Source organism: Platalea leucorodia (assembly GCF_965183815.1).
Source record: "Platalea leucorodia genome assembly, chromosome: 7".
In the NCBI taxonomy this organism is placed as follows: Eukaryota; Metazoa; Chordata; class Aves; order Pelecaniformes; family Threskiornithidae; genus Platalea; species Platalea leucorodia.
In genome coordinates this window covers 9,060,420-9,080,351 of record NC_138829.1, presented here as the reverse complement: position 1 = coordinate 9,080,351, position 19,932 = coordinate 9,060,420, and the positions used below count along the sequence as shown (strand labels likewise).

General features: G+C 44.3%; 1 protein-coding gene across 1 annotated transcript; it reads right to left on the bottom strand.

Moving 5' to 3' along the window:
• Positions 1-1,276: 1,276 nt before the first annotated feature.
• PPP1R36 (protein phosphatase 1 regulatory subunit 36) lies at positions 1,277-18,334 on the bottom strand (the record flags this gene model as incomplete). Its single annotated transcript, XM_082318853.1, has 12 exons — positions 1,277-1,282; positions 1,760-1,847; positions 3,121-3,309; positions 3,397-3,593; positions 4,867-4,906; positions 9,544-9,687; positions 13,590-13,688; positions 14,606-14,672; positions 14,794-14,915; positions 15,614-15,694; positions 16,915-16,979; positions 18,326-18,334. 12 exons carry the CDS (start codon positions 18,332-18,334, stop codon positions 1,277-1,279), a joined length of 1,107 nt encoding a protein of 368 aa, XP_082174979.1.
• Between the last annotated feature and the right edge of the window lie 1,598 nt (positions 18,335-19,932).

Genomic DNA, 19,932 nt, shown 5'->3' with positions numbered 1-19,932 from the left:
ATGCAGCCAGGAAAGACAGTTGCACATGCTTTGGCCCAGCCAAGCTCTCAGGACACCTGCAACTAAAGCACCATCTCAAGGTCTCGTCACCATTTTTCAGACCATATGAGCACTAACCTGCCTGCCCAAAATGAATGTATAACCCAGAAATGTTAATTTTGAATAAAGAGTGTGCCATTCCACATCACGTATATGAGGAAGATATAGCCGTTTCTCACACTGTTCTAGATACATCTTTTATATTTCTCCTCCTTTGGGAGACAATATGTGTTTTCCATCACACAAAATTTCTAAGAGGCTATTTTTAAATATTTTTGCTCTGTACCAGAACAGATGTCTAATGAAAAGCTTGAGAGAGAAATTGCAGGCCACAACAGCCTCATCCACTGTAAAAGACTCACCTGACACATGGAAAACAAGCCTAAGCCACAATGCTACTTAGCGTTAATGTAGCCTGTGCCAGTCTAAGTGAAGAGACTAAATAATAGCTGTGAATCTGCAGTTCAAGTGTCTGTCTCAATAAGGCAGTGCAGGGCCATCCCACAGAAGTGATCTAGTCCCTGGACTATTGATTACTCCAGAAGTAAATTTCTCATCCTAATTGTGCTGCAAAATTTCATCCTTTAAAAATCTTTTGAAAACACATTGCAAGGGAAAATTTTATTATTTTTATCCAGCATAGATATATAGCTCAAAAACTTCTAAACCAGCACTAACGTGTCAAATTTCTCCTCTTAACAATGATGAAAATATTACCTCTTTGGTTTTCTTCACTGTTTAATCATCCATTATTTTTTCATTGATTCTTATTGACTCTGACAAAGTCAGGATTTCATCCTAAATGTTCTACCTGATGCTAATGATTAGCATGTACAGATAGTCTCATAGGTAAAATGATACCATTTCTTACCATGAATTCAGTTTGTTTCAAGATACTGACATCCCAACTGCATATTTTAAGTTTGAACATCTAAGATCTTCTTTCCCAATCATGTAACATCAATGATAAAAATAAATATATCTCTCTCTCTCTCATTAAAAAGATAAAATTAAATGAAGACTTGGTAGATATTTTAAGTAACAGCTATTCTCTTTGCTATACTTATTTCACAATGAGTCATAAATTAGGCTAGCTATATCTGAGAACAAAATGAGAGATGATGGAAATAAAAAAAGAAGTAAACACAATATATTAAAGATTCCAGAGTAACTCTCTTTAAAAGCAAAATTTCAGCAACTTTTAGACTCTAGTAAGTCATGTCTCCTGGTTGCTTTGCTAACCCTTTAGAAAAAGAGGGTTGACATTAAAATCAATAATCATATTCATCTGCAGGTGTCAAAGCACTTCTCAAAATAAGTCAGTAAAATAATCTTCTCAGAAATGATGCAATGAAGGCATTAAGGTGAAGGAATTACAGTCCAGGTCTCCAGTCACCCAGTCAAGGCCCTTGTGTGCTAAACTACCCCACCTCTGACAAATGAGTTAGGCCTCTTAAGCTGCAGTTTCAAAGTGATTTACTTAGCAATGCGAAACCACGCCACTCAACATGAGAAGATACCACTTCTGCTAGTTGCTCTGATTACAGTCACCTTCTGCCATGGCTCTTGAGAGCACAGTGCTCCGACTGCTAAGCCTGTTTTGGGGGCTTCTCAGAGGTGGCAAACTGAGGTCATTTGTCAGGATGGAGAAAACGCTCCTTATTCTTCCTTGCTCTTCTTCTTCTTCTTCTTGTTCTTGTTCTTCCTCCTCCTCCACCACCTCCTCTTCCTCCTCCTCCTCCATCGCCCCATCAGGCATGCTCATAAAAGATTTTAACTCACTACAATGAGCTCCAATGATGCCCACCCTGTTAGAAAACATCGTGTTAATCTGCTTGACGCAATGAAGCAAAGGAAAATAGGAGAAAGGGGGACAGATTTGTAATGTTTCCTAGGTAAACCAGCAAGGAACCTTGCCTCCTTTAGCTGGACTCTGCATAACACATTATGCAGAGAATATCTGCTCTCCCCCAGGGAAAAACAAATAACCATGCTTATACTCTCAGCATTTTGCACATGATGTCATGTTTCTGTCTGGAGCGTGTATGCCCACAACATGAATTGCATACGTCCAAGCGAAGCTCAGTGCTTCCTGGAAAGGTTGGCCCTATGGCATCCGAGTTACATGACTCCGTGCATAAGCTATAAAGCCAAGATGCTCAGGATGCACCCAGCTTCCAAAGCATGCACAAAACAATTACATGTGCATTTGTAGCAAATTTCAGACTCTCAAGAAATACCGGGCTTGCTGGTCGTGTGTTGTAGGTATCTCCAAAGATTTTGCATGTACACTGTTGTAGCATTCATTAGATTGCCAGAACTCTGGAAGATCCAGACAAATTAAGGCAACTCTCAAATTCTAATTTCCAGGCTGAAAAAGAAGACTTATGTGGGAAAGTCTTACAGGGAGCCTTAGATACACTTCAACAGAGCAAAACTGATTTACAGTGGTCCTGTTTACATGAGTTATTACATTAAAAAGTGCTGTAGTAATACTTCAGTTAACCATGGCTGGATGGAAAATGGAATTCCTCTCATATGGCATACCCAGGCTTGAAAAATTTTGGTTTTATCATGAATCAGAAGAAAAGGTTCTATTTCTATTACAATTTAAATTGTATTTTAAAAGTACAATGTAGTTACAAAATTATTTTGTCAGAACAGTACATCAGTGATGTTTGATCAGAACATTATTAAAAACTAACAGTCAAGAAGAAATAAGAAATAGGAATGAATCATGAGAGGGAAAAAAAATAAACGCCCCATTTTGATTTTGAGAGGTTTTGATTAATTTCTGTTCAAATTTATGTTAAAGCATATTTCCTTTCCCCAGGAAACTTTTCAGTTTTAACAAAGCACTACGATGGACAGTAGCTCTGCCATCAGTTAACCAAGAGCACTACCTCTGCGTGTTCCAGGCTCATTCATGCCTGTCTTGCCTTCACTCCTGTTCCTCTCTGACTCCTGCCTAGATCAAATCCTCAGTCCGATGGCCCCTCTCCTGGTGAGGAAAAGCTAGCTGTCCGACATCCTTCCTCATAGCACTACCAAATGTATTTATGCAGAGAAATAGCCCCTTACTTGGTAGTGAACAGTTCTGAGAAGTCCGGCAGCCCGTCACAGCTGCAGGGTCGCGGGTCTCTGCCCCGACAGCGGTGGTTCTGGGAGAGGTACTGAGCGCTGTTCTTCAGCAAGGGCAGCAGCGTGCTGAGCAGTGGCGAGTGCTGGTGAACCATGCTGTTTATGGAAGGATGCTTGGCATGGGCTTTTCTTGAAAGAAAACAAATGCAGGTGTTACCTCAGTGTATTCGGACAGGGCAGGTTCCCTAAGGACTCACCAGTGCATCAAATGTGTACCTCAGATATGGCAATCGCACTGTATTTGCATCAGCAGTCTGGTCTGCTGCTTTCTGCAAGTCAACATCGCTCCTGTCTCTTAAGGCGGGATTGAACATGTCGGAGCAAAGAAGCCTGCCGATTTCTTCCCGAATCACTTGGAAGTGCTTCCGTCTGAACACAAGCCAAGCCACATAGCTGCAGAAGTTGTAGAAGCCCTAAATTGAAAACACAGATCCCCTTTTCACTGGGAAAAGGCCCAGAATCCCACTGCAACCCAGAGTGGAAGTTGGCATGACTCCACTAAAATGCCAGCAACCATTTGGCATCAAACTTTACCATACATCATTGAAGACTGGAAAGGACTGGTTTTTTAAAGGTATGCAGACAGATAAGGCTAGAAACAGAGTTAGCTCAGACAGATTTCATCTTGCTCAACTCTGACCAATTTGGCTTAGTCTTGCTGCTAGAAACTAAGGAGAGAACCTGAGATCACCACCCAGTTTCCTTCAATAATCAATGGAAAGAGATTGATGGGATGAGTCATTCTGTGGTGGTTCCTATCACATGAATCTGTCTCAAGAGGCAACAATTCACCTTCTGGCTGAGCTTCGCTTTTCTGCATTGACTGTCAAGGCAGCCGAAGGGCATGGTCTGACTGGACACCTATTGTTTGGGCAGCTGCAGGTAGACAAGATGATTCCCACGCCAAATGACAGCATTATGATCACAGAAAATATTGCTACCAAATATGAACTCATCGCATCTCACCTCCGCATGTCTGCTTGCTGATTAAAAAAACAAAATCTAGCTTTTCACGCCTATTTAACGTTTGTGATCCCTAGCATAAGCTGAATCAACTCCCAATAAATCAAATCTCTACTAAGTTTGTTCTTGGAAATATGGCATAACTGGGACTGCTGTGTATCCTTGGAATTGAATGCACAGTTCCCCTCTCTCAAGGAAAGGCTTCCCAGTTTATGAAGTACAAAGTATAATTTGGGCTCAGCTGTTTTGTATTAATTTGCTGAAGCCCTGCTACATAGTGAGTCTCATAAATGGCTGATGGAGCTGTATGTTGCAGGCCAGAAGAGCTAGAAATGTCACCAAGGGCAATGGAAATAAAAGAAGGCTGTAAAATTTCTTACCTACAGAGTGAAACTATGAGGCCGATGATGAGAAGAAACCTATAAACCAGATTTCCTAGAGGGACCTCAGGCTGTGGTGGGAACTGCCTGGGGTCCAAGAGCCACAGAGGGACTGAAATTCCCCAGCTGAGGGCTCCAAGGGGAAAAGGCTTGGGCTGAAGGGCAAAGAGATGGTATTTTACAGTGACATCTAGGCCCTAGAGGTAAAATTTTATTCTAGGTATTCTGTCCTACAAGTAAACTACTGGGGGAACCAAAAAGGAAAGGAGCATTTGGATGTGCACAGGGAGGGTCTGGGCTGACACTCAGTCACACTCTCCATTTATCTTTGTGTCTTTCTTACCTCAAAGAAGTTCTGATCTTTCTGCAACGATGTTTTTCTCCTAAGGCAGTGAACAAGAGCACAAAATTAATAGCAGCAGTCGTCCTTTCAGTTCTCTGAACAGAGCATTGAATATGACTCACTTGGCTATGCCAAGCTGGCATTTCACCAGGGCAATAAAGTTGTTACTGGAAGATCCTCATTATTAGCATGCGGAGACCCACTGTCCAAGAGAAAGGCAGGACTTTTGCATTGCCTCAGAGAGAAAATGCAAAATATTGTATGGCTCAGTTAATTAAATCCGACGAAGAACAAAGCTGGATGTGATGAGCAGGCGAGACTCCCCTGCTACGCTATCATTGAGACTGAGCTCTCTGCATGGGCCTCTCAAAAGTGGTCAGCACTGATCTAACCCAGTTCCCACTGAAGTCAATAAAAAAACCTCTTCCTGACATCACTGGAAGAGCAACGAGCAGAATTACCGAGGGCACAAAGCCAGGCCAATGCTGAGACAATAAATTTGAAAACCAGGAAGGAGATGCCTGGTATATCTCCAAGAAGGAATATAAAACATGCCCAAGAATGACAAAGGGCCTTTGTTAAAGAAGCAGCAATTTGCCCAGTGGAAGCCTGAGAGATGCTCTCGCCACCCACTTGAGCCCGGGGATTCTCACGCAAAGCCAAATGACTGTCCATCATGGAAACGGCCATTAAAGTGGAGGGTGATGCACACATCCCAGCAGCCACTCAGTTCTCCTGGAGATGGCACAACTCACCCTCATGGAAATAAAAGCAAATTTTCCCTGCTAGCCTACAGATCCCCACAGATCTGGCTTGGTCCTGCCAGATGCACAGGAAAGCCTGTCCCCGCATCAACTCACTAACTCCCGACATGTCCCTTATCTTCCTGATAACATCAAGTGTTCCACACATCTAGGGTATCCCCAGCTGCCATCACCTCAGAAACATCAATGCAGAGCAGACCATGAAGATAATACCTTTCAGCCCTATAGCTCTATTTACCACCTTCTGACTTTTATTTATTGATTTTTTGATCAAGAAGACCATGTATCTCCGTATCTGGCTCCCACCAGCCATAATCCTGCTGACACTTCACATATTGTGCAAGGGAAAAGAAGCTTGACTCTGCAAGCATGGCATGGCTGTTTGCCAAAGCAGAACTCCCAGAACAGCTCTGATACGTTTGATTCCGTATGAATTCTGGTTATAGCACAGTATTCTGTCTTCAGAATACCAGAGTGGAGAAACCTAAAGTGACCCCAGCTTCTTAAACCTAAATGTGAAACCCAGCTTCACCTTTTAACATTATACAGCTTGTGCAGTGTCTTAGAACCGGTCCCTAATTTAGCAGAGAAACCTACGTGGAGGCCAGCAACAGAAAATAATGCTAATAATTAGAGTCAAATAAGGCCAGGGGTCTCCACCCTTCTTTCTCCCAGTGCTTTCTTCCCTCAGGTGAGGTATTAAGCTAAGAGACCTGCTTGAAGTAAAGTTTCCTAAAATAAGTGTTGAACTAGGAGGCACCTCCCATGTCTAGGACACAGTTGCTAATTACCTAGGAAAATACAGAAACAGCCAGGAAAACATCAAACTTGCAACAAGCTTCAGGATGGGACTTGTAAGAAACGTGAAAGAGTGTGCAAAAAGCATCATGCCTTCTAGTAATATAGTAATATTGATTTCTCAGAGCTGTGAGGGGGAGGGGATGAGTTCATGCATAAAAGAGGAGGACAGCACAGCCAAGGGCAGACAGCGCAGTAAGCGTGGGGTTTGGATGCAAGATGGCAGCAGCTTCAGACATCTACAAGAACTACTGCCGTGCGTGGGGGCACATGGGGAAGAAATGCTTCCCGTGCCATTTAGCAGCTCCCTGCACCGCAGCCGTGACTCTCATTGCCCATGGATCAAGCCAGCTTCAAGGATCAGTAAGGGCTGGCTCGACCGTGTTTGTGCCATTGATGCATGCAGCTTTGGGAATACTCTGTATTTTTCCCATTATGACAAATGCCTATAAGGAAACTGGCACTACAAAAAGGTTGCACAACCCCCATCAACTTAAAAGGAGAAAGCCAGACACACCTATTCCTTCCTCGGCGTTGGAGGCACAAAAGGCTAATGTTACCATACACAAATAACAGGTCTGGAGGAACTCTCTCGAATTCCAGTCTGGGATAGTATCAAGATAGGCTTTTAATGCTGCATTTTACAAATAATGTAAATTGTTAAGATGAAGATGTTCTCCACCTGAGCCTCCCTTTTTAAAATTTCAGAGAAAACCCTTACATGAAGAATCAACAATTTCATATGAACACATAGACATTTGGCAGATCTGGAAGGGAAAACAGTTTACCAAGATAGTATAAGATTTCATTAAAATGTTGCTATGGTGAATTAGAGTGAAAAGCGAAAACTTCCACACCATCATGAACCCATAGTTGGGTTATAAGAAAATATAGTAAAACTGGGGGTGGTATATTATCGATAGTTTCTCAGCTTTTTAATCTAATCATTTTTCAGGTTAAAAAAAATCATCAAAAGTAACCCTCACCAGAGTTTCCATTTTGATGAAGGACCTTTCCCATCCAAAAACACGTGTGCTCAAAAAACTCCTAACCATCTTTTATAATTACGAGTGTTAATCAGTTCTGTCCCTTAGCTCTTGGTTTTGGCAGTTCATATAATGGTCTGGGAGGATCCAGATAACATTTAAGGCTAAACTGAGTCAGCCTGGAAAAGATTATATTTATATAATTGCAGTATGGTATGGGAAGTGCCATATATTACAACACGCTCGGCATTAGCCTAACTCTGAAGTCAGCTGTAGTCAGCTACCGCCACCCTGCTATGAGTAACTCGGTGAGGTCTCTCTTCATACAGCACCTTACATCACGAAGGCTTTAAGACACAGCTCTTTTCCAGCCTGGACACCGACATCCCAACCCACTGCCAGCTTCGAACCCCCGCTGTGATGGAAATATCAAAGAACATAGTTTCTTGTTTCAGCTCTCTGCTCTCACTCCCATGCTGCTGTTTTTTTGCCACTAGACCTCTTTCTTGCCTCAACCCTGCACATTCCCACCCACCAGACAACACAAGCGAGTGAAGAGGCAGCAGAGCTAACTAGCTGGGTATACAACAGGCTGTTTTATCCAGCTGCATCCAGTTCTTGGATTCAAGTTACTTTCTGCAACAGGTTCCTCCCACTGAGTCTCATAACGCAGACATTAGGGCCATCCAACAGAAATAGTGAAATGCTGCCATGACTCTCCCTGTCCAAGCAGCGAGAAGGTTAAGGGGATGCCTCTGCTCAGCAGGAATCTGGGAGCAGGGCTTGGGCACAGAAGGCTGCTCCCAGGAGTGCCTGGTGAAATGCCCGTGTGCCAGGATGCAGAGGGAACACGTTCTTAATTCTCAGGGTCCAGCACCTTGTGGGATGGGGCACACTGAAATGAAAGCCCTGTTGGGACAGCAGTTTCAGCTCCCCTTTGACTCCATCGTTTCACAGGTTACCTTCTCTTGATTAGAAGGAAACCCGGGTTCCCCCACCCCAGCCAGGAGCAAGGTTGCCCGGAGCTGTGTTGCAGGAAGGCAGGTGAATGTTTGTGACTCCTCTGGGGGACTGGCAGCAGTTTTACACCAACTGACTGAAAAAATTTGCCTGAAACTGCTCTGAGAAGATCCCATGGGACTGGGGTGCAGGGTGGGGGCTGCCAGCTCCTTTCTACTGCCAGGGAAAGGAAACATTGTGCAGGAACATATATGGCTGAGGAAAGAGTCCCTAACACTAGCACGGTGTGTGATCTCTCTGTCATTATGTTCTCCTTCCACTAACCATTTTCTGGTTAAACCAGCCAGGGTTAAACCACAACACCTTCATCTCCTGTTAAAACTCCCCTTTTCTTGTCCTCCCTTGGCTTTTCTTGTCCTCCCTTTTCAAACACCCTCCCATCCTCTCCTGCCTTCTTCAGTTTCTTTTTTAATTCCCACTATAGGTTTTTCTCCCCTTTCAGTGCATCACTGGGACCTCATCTAAAGAGCAGTTGGTCTCCACCACTCTGAAAAAGCCATGCACCATCTTCCCCGCTCAGAGGTAGGAGTCCTACACTCCCAATGCCCAAGCACAACTTCTTCGTGTCTCTATTCCCTTCACTTGCTGCTCCTTCACTTGCTAGACTAGTCTTATGCTATTTCAGACTTGGCATAAGAGGAAATTTATGCAGGGATCAGTGGCAACCAGCAGGTACATAACCATTTGCTTTCAAGATTTCGTTAAGTGGAAGTGGCAGGGGTAAGATCCAGGGCTGGCACCAATTTTTGCCCTGCTGACTTTCATGTTGAACCCATTAAAGTTTCCTGCTCTGTATATCTAGCAAGGCTTCCGCATACCAGGGCTAGAGCTTTCCAGTCTGGTATCCAGAGCTCTGCTGCAACTCATAGTGGCCAAATCAGGTGGCAACAGCTGACCAGAAACACTTTTGGAGTCGGTAATGAGATGAGATAGAGCTGCAGGGAGATCAGGACACTTCTCTGTCTCATGGTCCCTTAGCCCTCTATGACTCCTTGGCTCACAAGACTTTTATTACCCTGGGCATTCCCTTGTGTCACTCAACAGAGGACTTGGCCTTGGGCTGCTGTGGCCCTTGACATAGCGAGAGTCCCCAGAAGGGATTGGCTTACTTTCCTCTAGGCATGTGGCACTGCTGTGCCATGCCTCCTTGTCCGATGATAAGGTTACAGTACACCTTGGCAAGGTGAATCCTGGCCACCGCTAACTTCGCCAACACATTGTCCTTTTCTTTCTTCTCTAAAATTATCATTGTCCTGTCAAAACAAGATGGGAAAAGAGTTTTCAGGGAAGGTGCTCTGGACAGAAGGGATGCTAGAAAGAGTGACCGTTCCTGAGAAGTAAGCGTGGTTTTCAGGCACATAAACCAACGCTCTGCGTGACAGCACCATCAGGGGACACCTCTGCAGCAAGGCTGGGCTCAGACACTTCCAGCACAGCTTAGCAATGCCGGTGGGGCCACCAGGCCTGGGGCTTGGCCCCAGACAGTCTCTCTTGCCCCACACAACTTATACGCTGCATGCCTACAGCCCGTCAGGTTGCTGTCTTTGATCCTGCATAGCTTATGAACCCTTTTTGCAGCCTGCATAAAAGCCCCGGAGGTGCATTTAGATATCTCCAGGCACAGGCTCTGTCACCGGGCAGCCTGGAGCTGTGGGTCTGGCTCATTCAGAGACAGCACTTACTCCTCTTCAAAAAGGCACATGAAGTGCTTTTGGGACTGCCTCTAAACAGGAACGGCTGACACCACAAGCCTGTATTTTAAACCAATTCAGATCAAACACTAAGGAAATGCCAAACCAAAGAGCTTTCTATTTCCTCTGCTTCCCCTGTAATCCACCCAACTGTCTGCCGGTGCCTGGGAGCACTGCCGGCCTAAAATTTGCCAGCCTCCTTTCACGCTCAGGAGAGCTGGTTTTATCTGTCCTATCCCTGATGGCCTCCAGCCCTAAAGCTTCCTACACAACCCACCTTTAATAAATTAGGGCAATTACTCTGGGCTTCTCAAGGATAATTGCTAATAAAATTCAGCAGGTTTTCCTCAAAAGACATGAAAGGCTTGGAAGCAGAAACAGACAGAAACTAAAGGGGAAAGAAAATGCAGGACAGAAATAATAGCCCTTGTTCCCTTCATGTCTCATCCACCACTGCTGAGTTTTTGTTCTTAGAGTCACATATTTCAGAGGTGAATACTCCCAAGCTGTCTCCAGTGGGGGAATGCCTCATGCCCGCTGCTGGTTGTTTTTGAAGTTAGTTATGAGATCTTCCTGAACCTAGAAGAAGCCAGGAAAGCCTCAGGCTTGGATTTACAAGGAATCAGCACAGCATCAACAAAAGACAAAGTCACAAGAAGACAAATATGTCCATATTCATCCTGACGTTCTCTGATAGGAGAGTTCCTATACTTTCTTTTCCAAAGAAAGTTTAATTCACAGAAGCAATGATTTCTGAATCCCGGACGATCTTAGATGTTCTCCTGAGGCACTGTGGACACTGGTACTTCTACATGGTCTAGGTTCAAGACATTTGAGGAGCTATTCAGACCATCAGGCCTGGCTCCCTGTGGACAAGAGTAGTCCCAACAGATGAGTTAGCATCTCTTATAGGCAGCCCAAATGGCAGGAACCCCAAAACACACCAACTAGGAGCAGGAAAAACCAGCATTGTTTTCTGTGTTACTAGGTTATCACACAGGGTCTACAGGAAGAGCAGCTCGAGAACTGCACAGCCGTTGGATGTGTCTGTCATATAGGAACATCAGGCTGATAAAGCACTAGGTGGGTCACCAAGCCCAGTCTCCAAATAATCTGTCTGTCAGATTAACTGGGAGCAAATTATAGGTGTCACTAAGGAGACACATGAAATGGTACCGGTGTGTCTTGCCTCCAGTCTGTCTCTACTTGTGGCACACAGCCAGTACTACACAGGAAAGCAAAAAAGCCTCTGCAACTAAATTACATCTCGGAAGAAGGGGGAGGGAGTTTTCTTCCTAAGCAGGCCACTAGCAACAGCCCTGAGCATGGGATTTGTGCGGGATAGATATGGGAAAACAAATGGCTATGCAATCTTCTTTCACATTCTCTCAAATACATCAGCATATCACAAACCCAAGGATTCTTATCACAAGTGTAATTTTATGTCATTATGATTCTATTATGTAGTTATAAAATCCCTTTCACAAGCTCACAGAGCTCCGTCTTCAGAAAAAAAGTCGTTTTCTTGCCTGCCCCCACTACTTCCTAGTGGAAGACCATTCCAGAACTTTATTCCACAGGAGGAAAAAGACAGTCCTTGCTACCTTTGATTTGAAATATAGCACATCATAGCAAGTTGGGAATTAGACCAGGTGGATAACAGAGGAAATAAGAGGTCTTGAACAGGGAAAAGATGCAATGCCAGAAAGCTCTTCACGCCATGATTAATATCTCCCTGCTCCTCCAAGTCAGCTGAGATGCTACAATAATTAAGGATGAACTTCAACATTAAATAGGACCTAAAATTGCCTTTTGTCGTTTTACTTCCTTTCTCTGTATTTATACTTCAGTCGATCAATATCCTGACTTTCTGCTTCTGCACGGTGTCTCTTTAAGCTTCTCTGATGCACCTGCACTGCATGCAGGTAATCCTGACAGGCAAGCCGCTTCCCTTCAGGGGACGTAATGAATCGTAATAAAACAGCATTGTAGACTATCCCTTTGGGAAGCAGAAAGTCAGTATATGCTTCCCACCGAAAGGCAGGAGTCACTTTGGGAGCACTGAATTCTAGAACACACTGAAAAGTCTCCCCTGGCAGGGTTTATCCAGCGCTTATAGCTGATACCGACTAACCAGAGCCCCCTTGATCCAGGAAACTACATTGCAATAGGTCCAAACTCCTCCCCGTTTCAGTCTGTTTCTGTATTTGCCACACCAGTAGATGATATGAGGCATTCGGAGATGTCATGGCCCACGGAGTGGCCTCCTTGTCCTTTACCAGCCAAGAGCGAGGGGATCATTTTGTAAATTGCAGCCCAGAGCACCTCAACTGAATCTACGACCTTTGTGTATGAAACTATGCTGATGGTTTTCTTTATTTATGAATTATTCCTTGCACAATGAAAGAAACACCTGTCAGTCTATGGATGTAAAACAAATCAATTCCTTAAGGCTAGCAATGCTCCAACAGTCTCTTCTTCAATCCAGATAAATCAGCCCCTCTCTATATCAAGGCTTCATGAATTGTGAAGTAAGTAATCATTAGGTGTTTTAAGAAAATGGTCAATCAATTCTCAGAGACTATTATAGACCCCAGAAAATCACGGACGTTTCTTACAATCATAGTTTGTAGCTCTGTAACGCTTTCTCCCAAGGCATATAACCCTCTAACACAGCAGCTCCTAAGTTATTCCCCTGTCATCCCCGCTTCCACTCTGCAAGGTAGCAAGTGTGGTCACACACCCTTACTTGAGAACTGCTTTCCTAGCATATAGTCCTCATGTTGTAACATGTTTCTAGCACCTAAGAGTCATCTGAACCTGCTTTGCAAAGTATTTAGAAATGAAGTCTTAAAGCAATGTGACCCACAGCACAAATTAACACCCAGCAGACTCAGTTGTGACTATTTGGTGCTCTGTATTGTACACAGAAATGACTGGATGCTAATGTTATTGCTGGGAAATGGCATTAAGGGATGGTAATTCGATCCAGGGCACTCACATAGATGTAACGTTGGTGGTGGTAGTAGTAATGATTTATTCAAATTGCAGCATTACCTTGAGGAGCCAAATGATTTGGTGACCCCATTGCAGCAGGACTGGATCCAGCCACGATCTTGAAAGGGAGACTCCGGTGATGCCATGCCACGTGAACAGCAGTGCACGCCGCTCAGGGCAAGGCTGGGGCAAAGCGGGGTTCAAACCCTCTCAGAAAATCTGTCTCTGTACATAGTCAGAGGAGCCTATGTCCCAGAGAGCACAGAGGACAAGGGGACGGGAGACATAAACGGTGAGACCAAGGGGGTTTTCTCCTTAGTATTCCATATATAGACTGGGCCAGTTATAGCAAGCAGTCCTTGCTCATATGCAGTATCCCACTGATTCTGCCACGAAAGACTGCCACATGATTCCAGATTTGCTGGGGCAAGCTCTGTGTACTTACGCCCCTAAAGTCTTGTACTCACGAAATCAAGGATCTGCATTTCTTTTCCAGGGCAATTTTTTCCAGGTAAAAAGACAGGTAGAAGAGCAGGGCCATGAGGAACTCATCCAGTTTCTCATTCCTAAATGGAAGGTAGAAAGGTTGCTGTGAAGTCTGGAGATTTGCAGGTATAGACACCACCAGACCATTATGAAAAATAGCAAAGTCTCTGCTCAAGGGCCTGCATTATACCAAATATTAGCTATATTGTTGAGACCTATTCATAGCAAGCACTCCACCCCACATTAAGACTTCGAAGGCTTTTAGAGAATTGCTAACAGAGTCCAATAAACATGCTGAAGAGTGAATTGAATTGGATATTACCAGACATACTTCCAAGAAGCATGTTTTCTGCACTGAACATGCTGGAAGAGTGGCATTCATGTTCAAAGGGAAAGGGGGACAACTCGGACACCTCTCCCCTTCTGAAAGGACAGTATGGCTAAGGCTCAACAAGGTCTACAGATACATTCATAAGTCAAAGGCAATGCAGCCACTGCATGGCCCAGGTGATCTCAGGGATACGCCTCTGAGATATAATGCTCCACCTGCTGCCTCCTTGCTTTTAGCCTATAGAGAAGTACTGGTGATAAGTGGCAGCAGCAAATAATGAGCCCTGTGGCTCTGACGGGAACAGCAGCAGCAGAGGAAGGCAGCCCAGATTCCCAGTCGTGTTAGCACTGCTGGTGCACATGGTGTTGCGGATGCGCTGGCTAATGCAGCATTTAACTTGGAGTAAAATGGATAACAACCTTCAGATATTTAGGCCCAAGTTCTTGCCTTCCTTTAGGTAACAGAGTGGAAGGCTTTCAAACAGGTGGTAGGATTATTTCTCTGCACGTGTTGAGAACAACATACATTTGGTATTGTTTCCCACTGAACCTCACAGATGAGAGATTTTAAACCTCTGATATTTCATGTTCTGCTTCGAATACACCCTGGTCCCTCTGCTACCAGCTACACACACATAATTCTTGAAACATACTCTAAATGACATGCCTCATAACTGCTGCAAATGATAGCATGTGATGTGACTCATCTGTTTCTTTCAAAAGCAAAGCAGCATCTGAAAACATACAGAGGAGAAAAACAATATTTCCTCAAAAAAATTGCTAGTGTTAGTAGAAATAGGTTTCTAACTTGTATGGGCGATGCCTTGCTGATATGAAATACCAGCAATTACTCACATTTGACATCATCCAACGTCACATACTCATGTTGTACCCACTTTGACAGCCTATGCAATTTTCCTTCTGTGTCAGCCAGCCTTCTTTCAGGGAGCGTTGCACTGCAATCATCTTGGAAGATGCTAGTGGTTGACCAATACATAACATTTAAGGACACAGCATTAATTCCAGTCTGAAAATATTAAGATTATCTACCTGGTATGCACTCTCTTCATTGCACTGTTTCAAAGGGACAGGCAGTGAAATGTCCTTGGCAGGTATCCTGAACTAACTTTCAACTATTATAACCACAAAACAGGCTGGGGATGTTGAGAGAAATAGGACATTTCACCTCTAAGGTTGCGTCTGAAGTTGCTCTTTTAGTTGCTAATATAGTAAATTGTGACTATATTATTTAGATCAAAGAGGTTTTAAGTAATGGATGAAAGTCAGCTGTACCGTGTTGTGAATTTATAAAATTAATAATAGTAATAATAATACTTTAATCTTTGAAGTGCCTTACACAGATGAATTAATTACCTCACAATACTCTTCAGGGTAGATGAGAATTATTACCTCGTTCTGAGAGATCTGGAAACAGCAACAAAGATGCTGAATGACTTTACCAAAGTCATACCAGGCTAGTGCCTGAGCTAGCATTCAACACCAGGCATGTCTGGCTCTGGTTTTATGTTCAGACCACTTATCCAGCCTCTCGAAATGACAGCTGGCTTACCATTTCACGTGTTCTGTTCAGACATGATCCTCAGACAATGGATGAAAATATTCCCACCCAAATGGTCTTGTTTCTTTTTGAGCTAGGCTAGTCAAATTGAAATACCTCTTTAATGTCTTGACACGCATTTCCTGAAAGCGAGTATTTTTTCCTTCCTTAAGGTTTTCCTCAGCTGCTGGACTGGAGCTGAAATACAGAGTATGAGCATGCAGTAGTATGAATCTAAATTACTAGCAGCAGTGCAAAGAGGTCAACATCCCCTAATAAAAAGGCATATCTATTTTGGCCTCTAACTGACACTAAGAAAACACGTGGGTTGTGGTGAGGTCCACATGAGACATTGCTTTCAAGAACACAGAAGGAAAGAGTAAAGGAGCTTCCCGGGGTCTTCCCGCTGTCTCCTGCCACCGTACGCACTGTACCATGTAAACCCTTCAAGCAATCAGTGTCTCAAGTGGCTTCAGGAAGATTTTAAATGTAAACTGCTCAGTTCCAGAGCTTTTCTTTGGGATCACTGAGGGCAGAGACAGGCAGAGGTCACTGGGAAGCTCACTCCTCTCCCTGGAGAGCTACTGGGCAGAGTCAGCAGCGTTCCCAAACCCAGCAGAGAAGTTGGCCAGAGCTGCTGAGACACAGACCAAGAAAGGCACCTGCAGTAGCCATGTGGCCAGGGGAGAGGTGAGCAGCCTGGCTCCACTGTGACAAAGGCTTGGAAAATGCCCGGCGGGGCAGGGAGGCAGCAGCAGGGAGCGTGTGACTGACCCACCGCCGCCACGCTCCACCGCCACCACGCTCCACCGTGCTCCCTGCCCGGCGCTTGGGAAGAGAGCAGGGGGATACAGTTTGGGTGTTGGGTTTTTTTGCCCCAATAGTTTAAATGATAAAGTCTTAATCCACAGCTGCCACAGAAATTCAAAGCACAGTTACGTGCACTTTGTCCCCTGCAGAGCTGTGGTTTCCCTAAAGGCTTGCAGTCCTCCAGTGCTCACCATTGCACAGGGTCATACGTAACACCGGCAACAGGGAACATCAGTCTGCGGACCTCCACCTATAGACACCTACAGGCCCTCACAGCCAGCACTGCTGCTCCAGTGCACCGTGCACATTTCTGACACGTGGCAGGACTCGCCACACGCTTTTAGCCGTCCCTCTGCACTGGGTTCAGCTTGAGAGCAGTGTGCAGTACATGCATATTTCTGATTTTCTCCATTACCATGATGGGATAAATGCCACAGAGCAACAGTTAAGGAGCTCCAGTCTCAATCAAAAATAAAAAGTAATAAAAAAAAAATGTCCTGCAGTTGGTGTTCAGGCAAAACAATATTAGACTCTGACTTTACCTTACTTGGAACTGCTGTATCAAGGCCTAAACCTGCATAATTTGAAACTAAACATCATTCTTTTACCTTGCAAATTCAAGTGTGTTAGTATCATCTTTCCAGTACCACACGCCCGGAGTTAGTTTTATCGTCTGCAAGAAAACAGCATATAGAGTACATGTCATAAATCTATGCTCAAGTTCTCAGCCCAACAAAGTATTTATAACAAGCACTGTGCATATGGGCCACTTTCTCTCTTTCTTCAGTCTGCTTTTCACCCAGATGTTGTTTGTGTGTGAGTTATTTCAACAGAAGTTCTCGGAGATTAAAGGTTGCCAGCATAAGAAAGAAAAACGTGTATCTGTCCTTTTTTATGTCTTTCGGGTTATGAAAAAATAATTGAAAGTTTCTAAGGAACATCAGTTCTTTGATTGCCAGTGAATCAATACAGACTGAGAAATGGAAATGGAGCCATGCATTAAACAACACATTGCTTTTATTTGGGGTTTTTTATAATATTTATGTAATCATAGAGACTCAGTATCAGGAGAAAAGCAACCTCTGTTTAAAAATGGAATATGTTATGCACTTTCCTGATATTCTGAGAGCTTTAAATAAACACCAGAGAGACCCTTCAGGGGACACTGGACAAAACTACTAGAAACAGCATTTTACAGTATCTATATATTTTTAAAAAATCCATACCAAAAAAATCCCCTGGAAATAAATAAGATCTATTAGTCCTTTCTTAATTAACAAGAGAGACTTGCAAGCCCTAAACTATTATTTGCAGGTCACCTTTAAAGCAAAATGATTCTTATTGCTGAAATCCTTCTGCCTACAAATTTAAACCGAGTGAAACTTTAAGGCTTTCTGTGACTTTTTGCCAGGTAGCATTCAGCCAGCCAGCCAAAAGGCTCTCACAAATTCTTGCTCAATCTAATTTGGTAGTAGTGCGCTGGGTACGGGACACCAGAATAATTTCACATCAGCAGCCAGCAGCCCATGCAATGGTTAGACCACAGAGATGACTATTAGGAAACCATGGCCCTAATCCTTTGACAAAAAGTGGTGATTTCAACTTGTCTGTTCTAGTCTTCTGTTCCAGCTTTCTAATAGTGGTTTACAACTCTCAGAAGAAAAAGGCCATGCAAATGCTATGCCTTCACGTTACACACAAGGGATTACAAACCATGAAAGAAAACCAGAAAAATAGAAAAGGTGGGAGTATGGCAGAGCAAGGCCTACCAACGCAGCACAGGGAGGAGAAAATACCACTCCTGTGTCTTCAAAATACATCTCAGCTGCTTCTCACTAGTACGGATGGCTGAACGACTGTCCCCGGCCACCCCGCTCCCTGGCTGGGGCAGTGGGACAGGTCCCTGCCCTGCCCTGCCCTGGCCACCCCACGGGGCCTCCCGTGGCCCCCGGGGTCTGCTGCAGAGGGAAACATGAACAGCGGCAACAAGACAGAGCCGGGGAAGGAGAGGAGACTCACAGATAGCATGGCGCTTGCCTGGGACACCGCCAGGAGCGCAGGGGACAAGGCAGGCACTGTTGACGGCAGTATCCTGGTGACAGCCCGCTGTCCCCTGGGAACCGCAGATCCCAGCACGCAAATCCCCCTCCAGCCTGCGCTGTGGACTGGGACTCACAGTCTGTGCGCTCTGCTCCTTCCCAGCTCTGCTAAACAGCTTCCCTGGGTAACATTTTAGTCCAAACAGGGAAATTAAGTGTTTTCCATGCAGTCACATCTCCGCAGCCGCTCATTTGGGCTTACTGTGTTCTTTGGCGGTCGGGAGCAGCAGAGGTTTTCCTGGTTACTGGCCCAGGACTGGCAGCAGTGAAGGCAGCTGCACCCGGTCCCTCGGTTATGGGCACTGATGTCTGTACAGCCCTCTGAATGTTAAACATACTTTAGCTTGGGACTTCACAAGATTTAAAAGTGTATCTATCAGGTCACAAGTCTCCTGTGACATGACCTAGTTCCCTATGTGAGCAATCAGCTCAAGATTTGCAAGTTGCCCCTGGAAATAATTCCCGTACGTTAAGGCAGGTTGCTTAAGGGCATGATTTTGAGGGAGGGGTTTTGATCTTTGGGATATTGTGAAGCATTGCTTTTGCAAGCAGAAAATCTTTCATACTATCATTCACAGTGGAACAGTGTTGTGTATAACTGGTACTGCTTAGATCGCACCCAAAATTGGTACAAGTTATATTGACATTGGCACTTTTTGCCAATAGAAGTCAAGTCTCCATGAAGGGTGAGGTTTTGCGTTACAGCTAAGCCAGCCTAATAGCCAGTTGTTGATGGAAGAGGCATTCTTGCTCCCATCAAACTTTTCCCATCATTCATCTTTGTGTTGATTCTTTATCTTCTCTGTCCCCACGGCAAGGCGGCTCCCTAAACTGTCAAAAATAGTAATCTAGCAAAAATAAATCAGGAGCTTTCTGTTGAGTTAGTATTTTACATAAGTTCATGGTGGAGTCAGAGAAGGGCCAGCAGAGATGCAGATAAAGATAAGGGGATGGGGAGCACCACACCTCTGGATAGATCAGGTCAGCTATAAGGTGAAAACCAGCCACAATCTAGGAAAATTTTGCTGGTACAGCTGCGCTAGGCCAGTATGTACTTTGAAGAGATGAAAATACCTGACCTAAGACTTTCAGACCCGTCAGTTCAGTAAGACAAAAGGAACATTTCCTATGCTTTCAGCTTTTAAAGATGGCATCATTCATTTTTGCACTAGTTTCTAACTAGGGAAAATACCCCTGAAAGCAGCACTGAGATGTCCATGACCACATGGAAGAACACATGGACAATACAATGTGGGGAAAGAAAACTTCCATAAAACAACCTGTCCCTAACTTCCCCCCATTTCCATAGCCTTCCACACACTGCATCTTTTCTCCTGTATGTACTCTGTAAAGGTTTAGCCATGCAAGCACAATCACTCCGTGGATAGCTAAGCAAGAATCTCAAATCAGCCTGAAAATTCAGCTCTGGCTCAGTTCTCTACAACCATCTCTTTTTTTTTTTTTTTTTTTTTTTTTTTTTGACAATCATATTGTGTACGTTGTGTTTCCAGTTGCTATTGCCGGCTG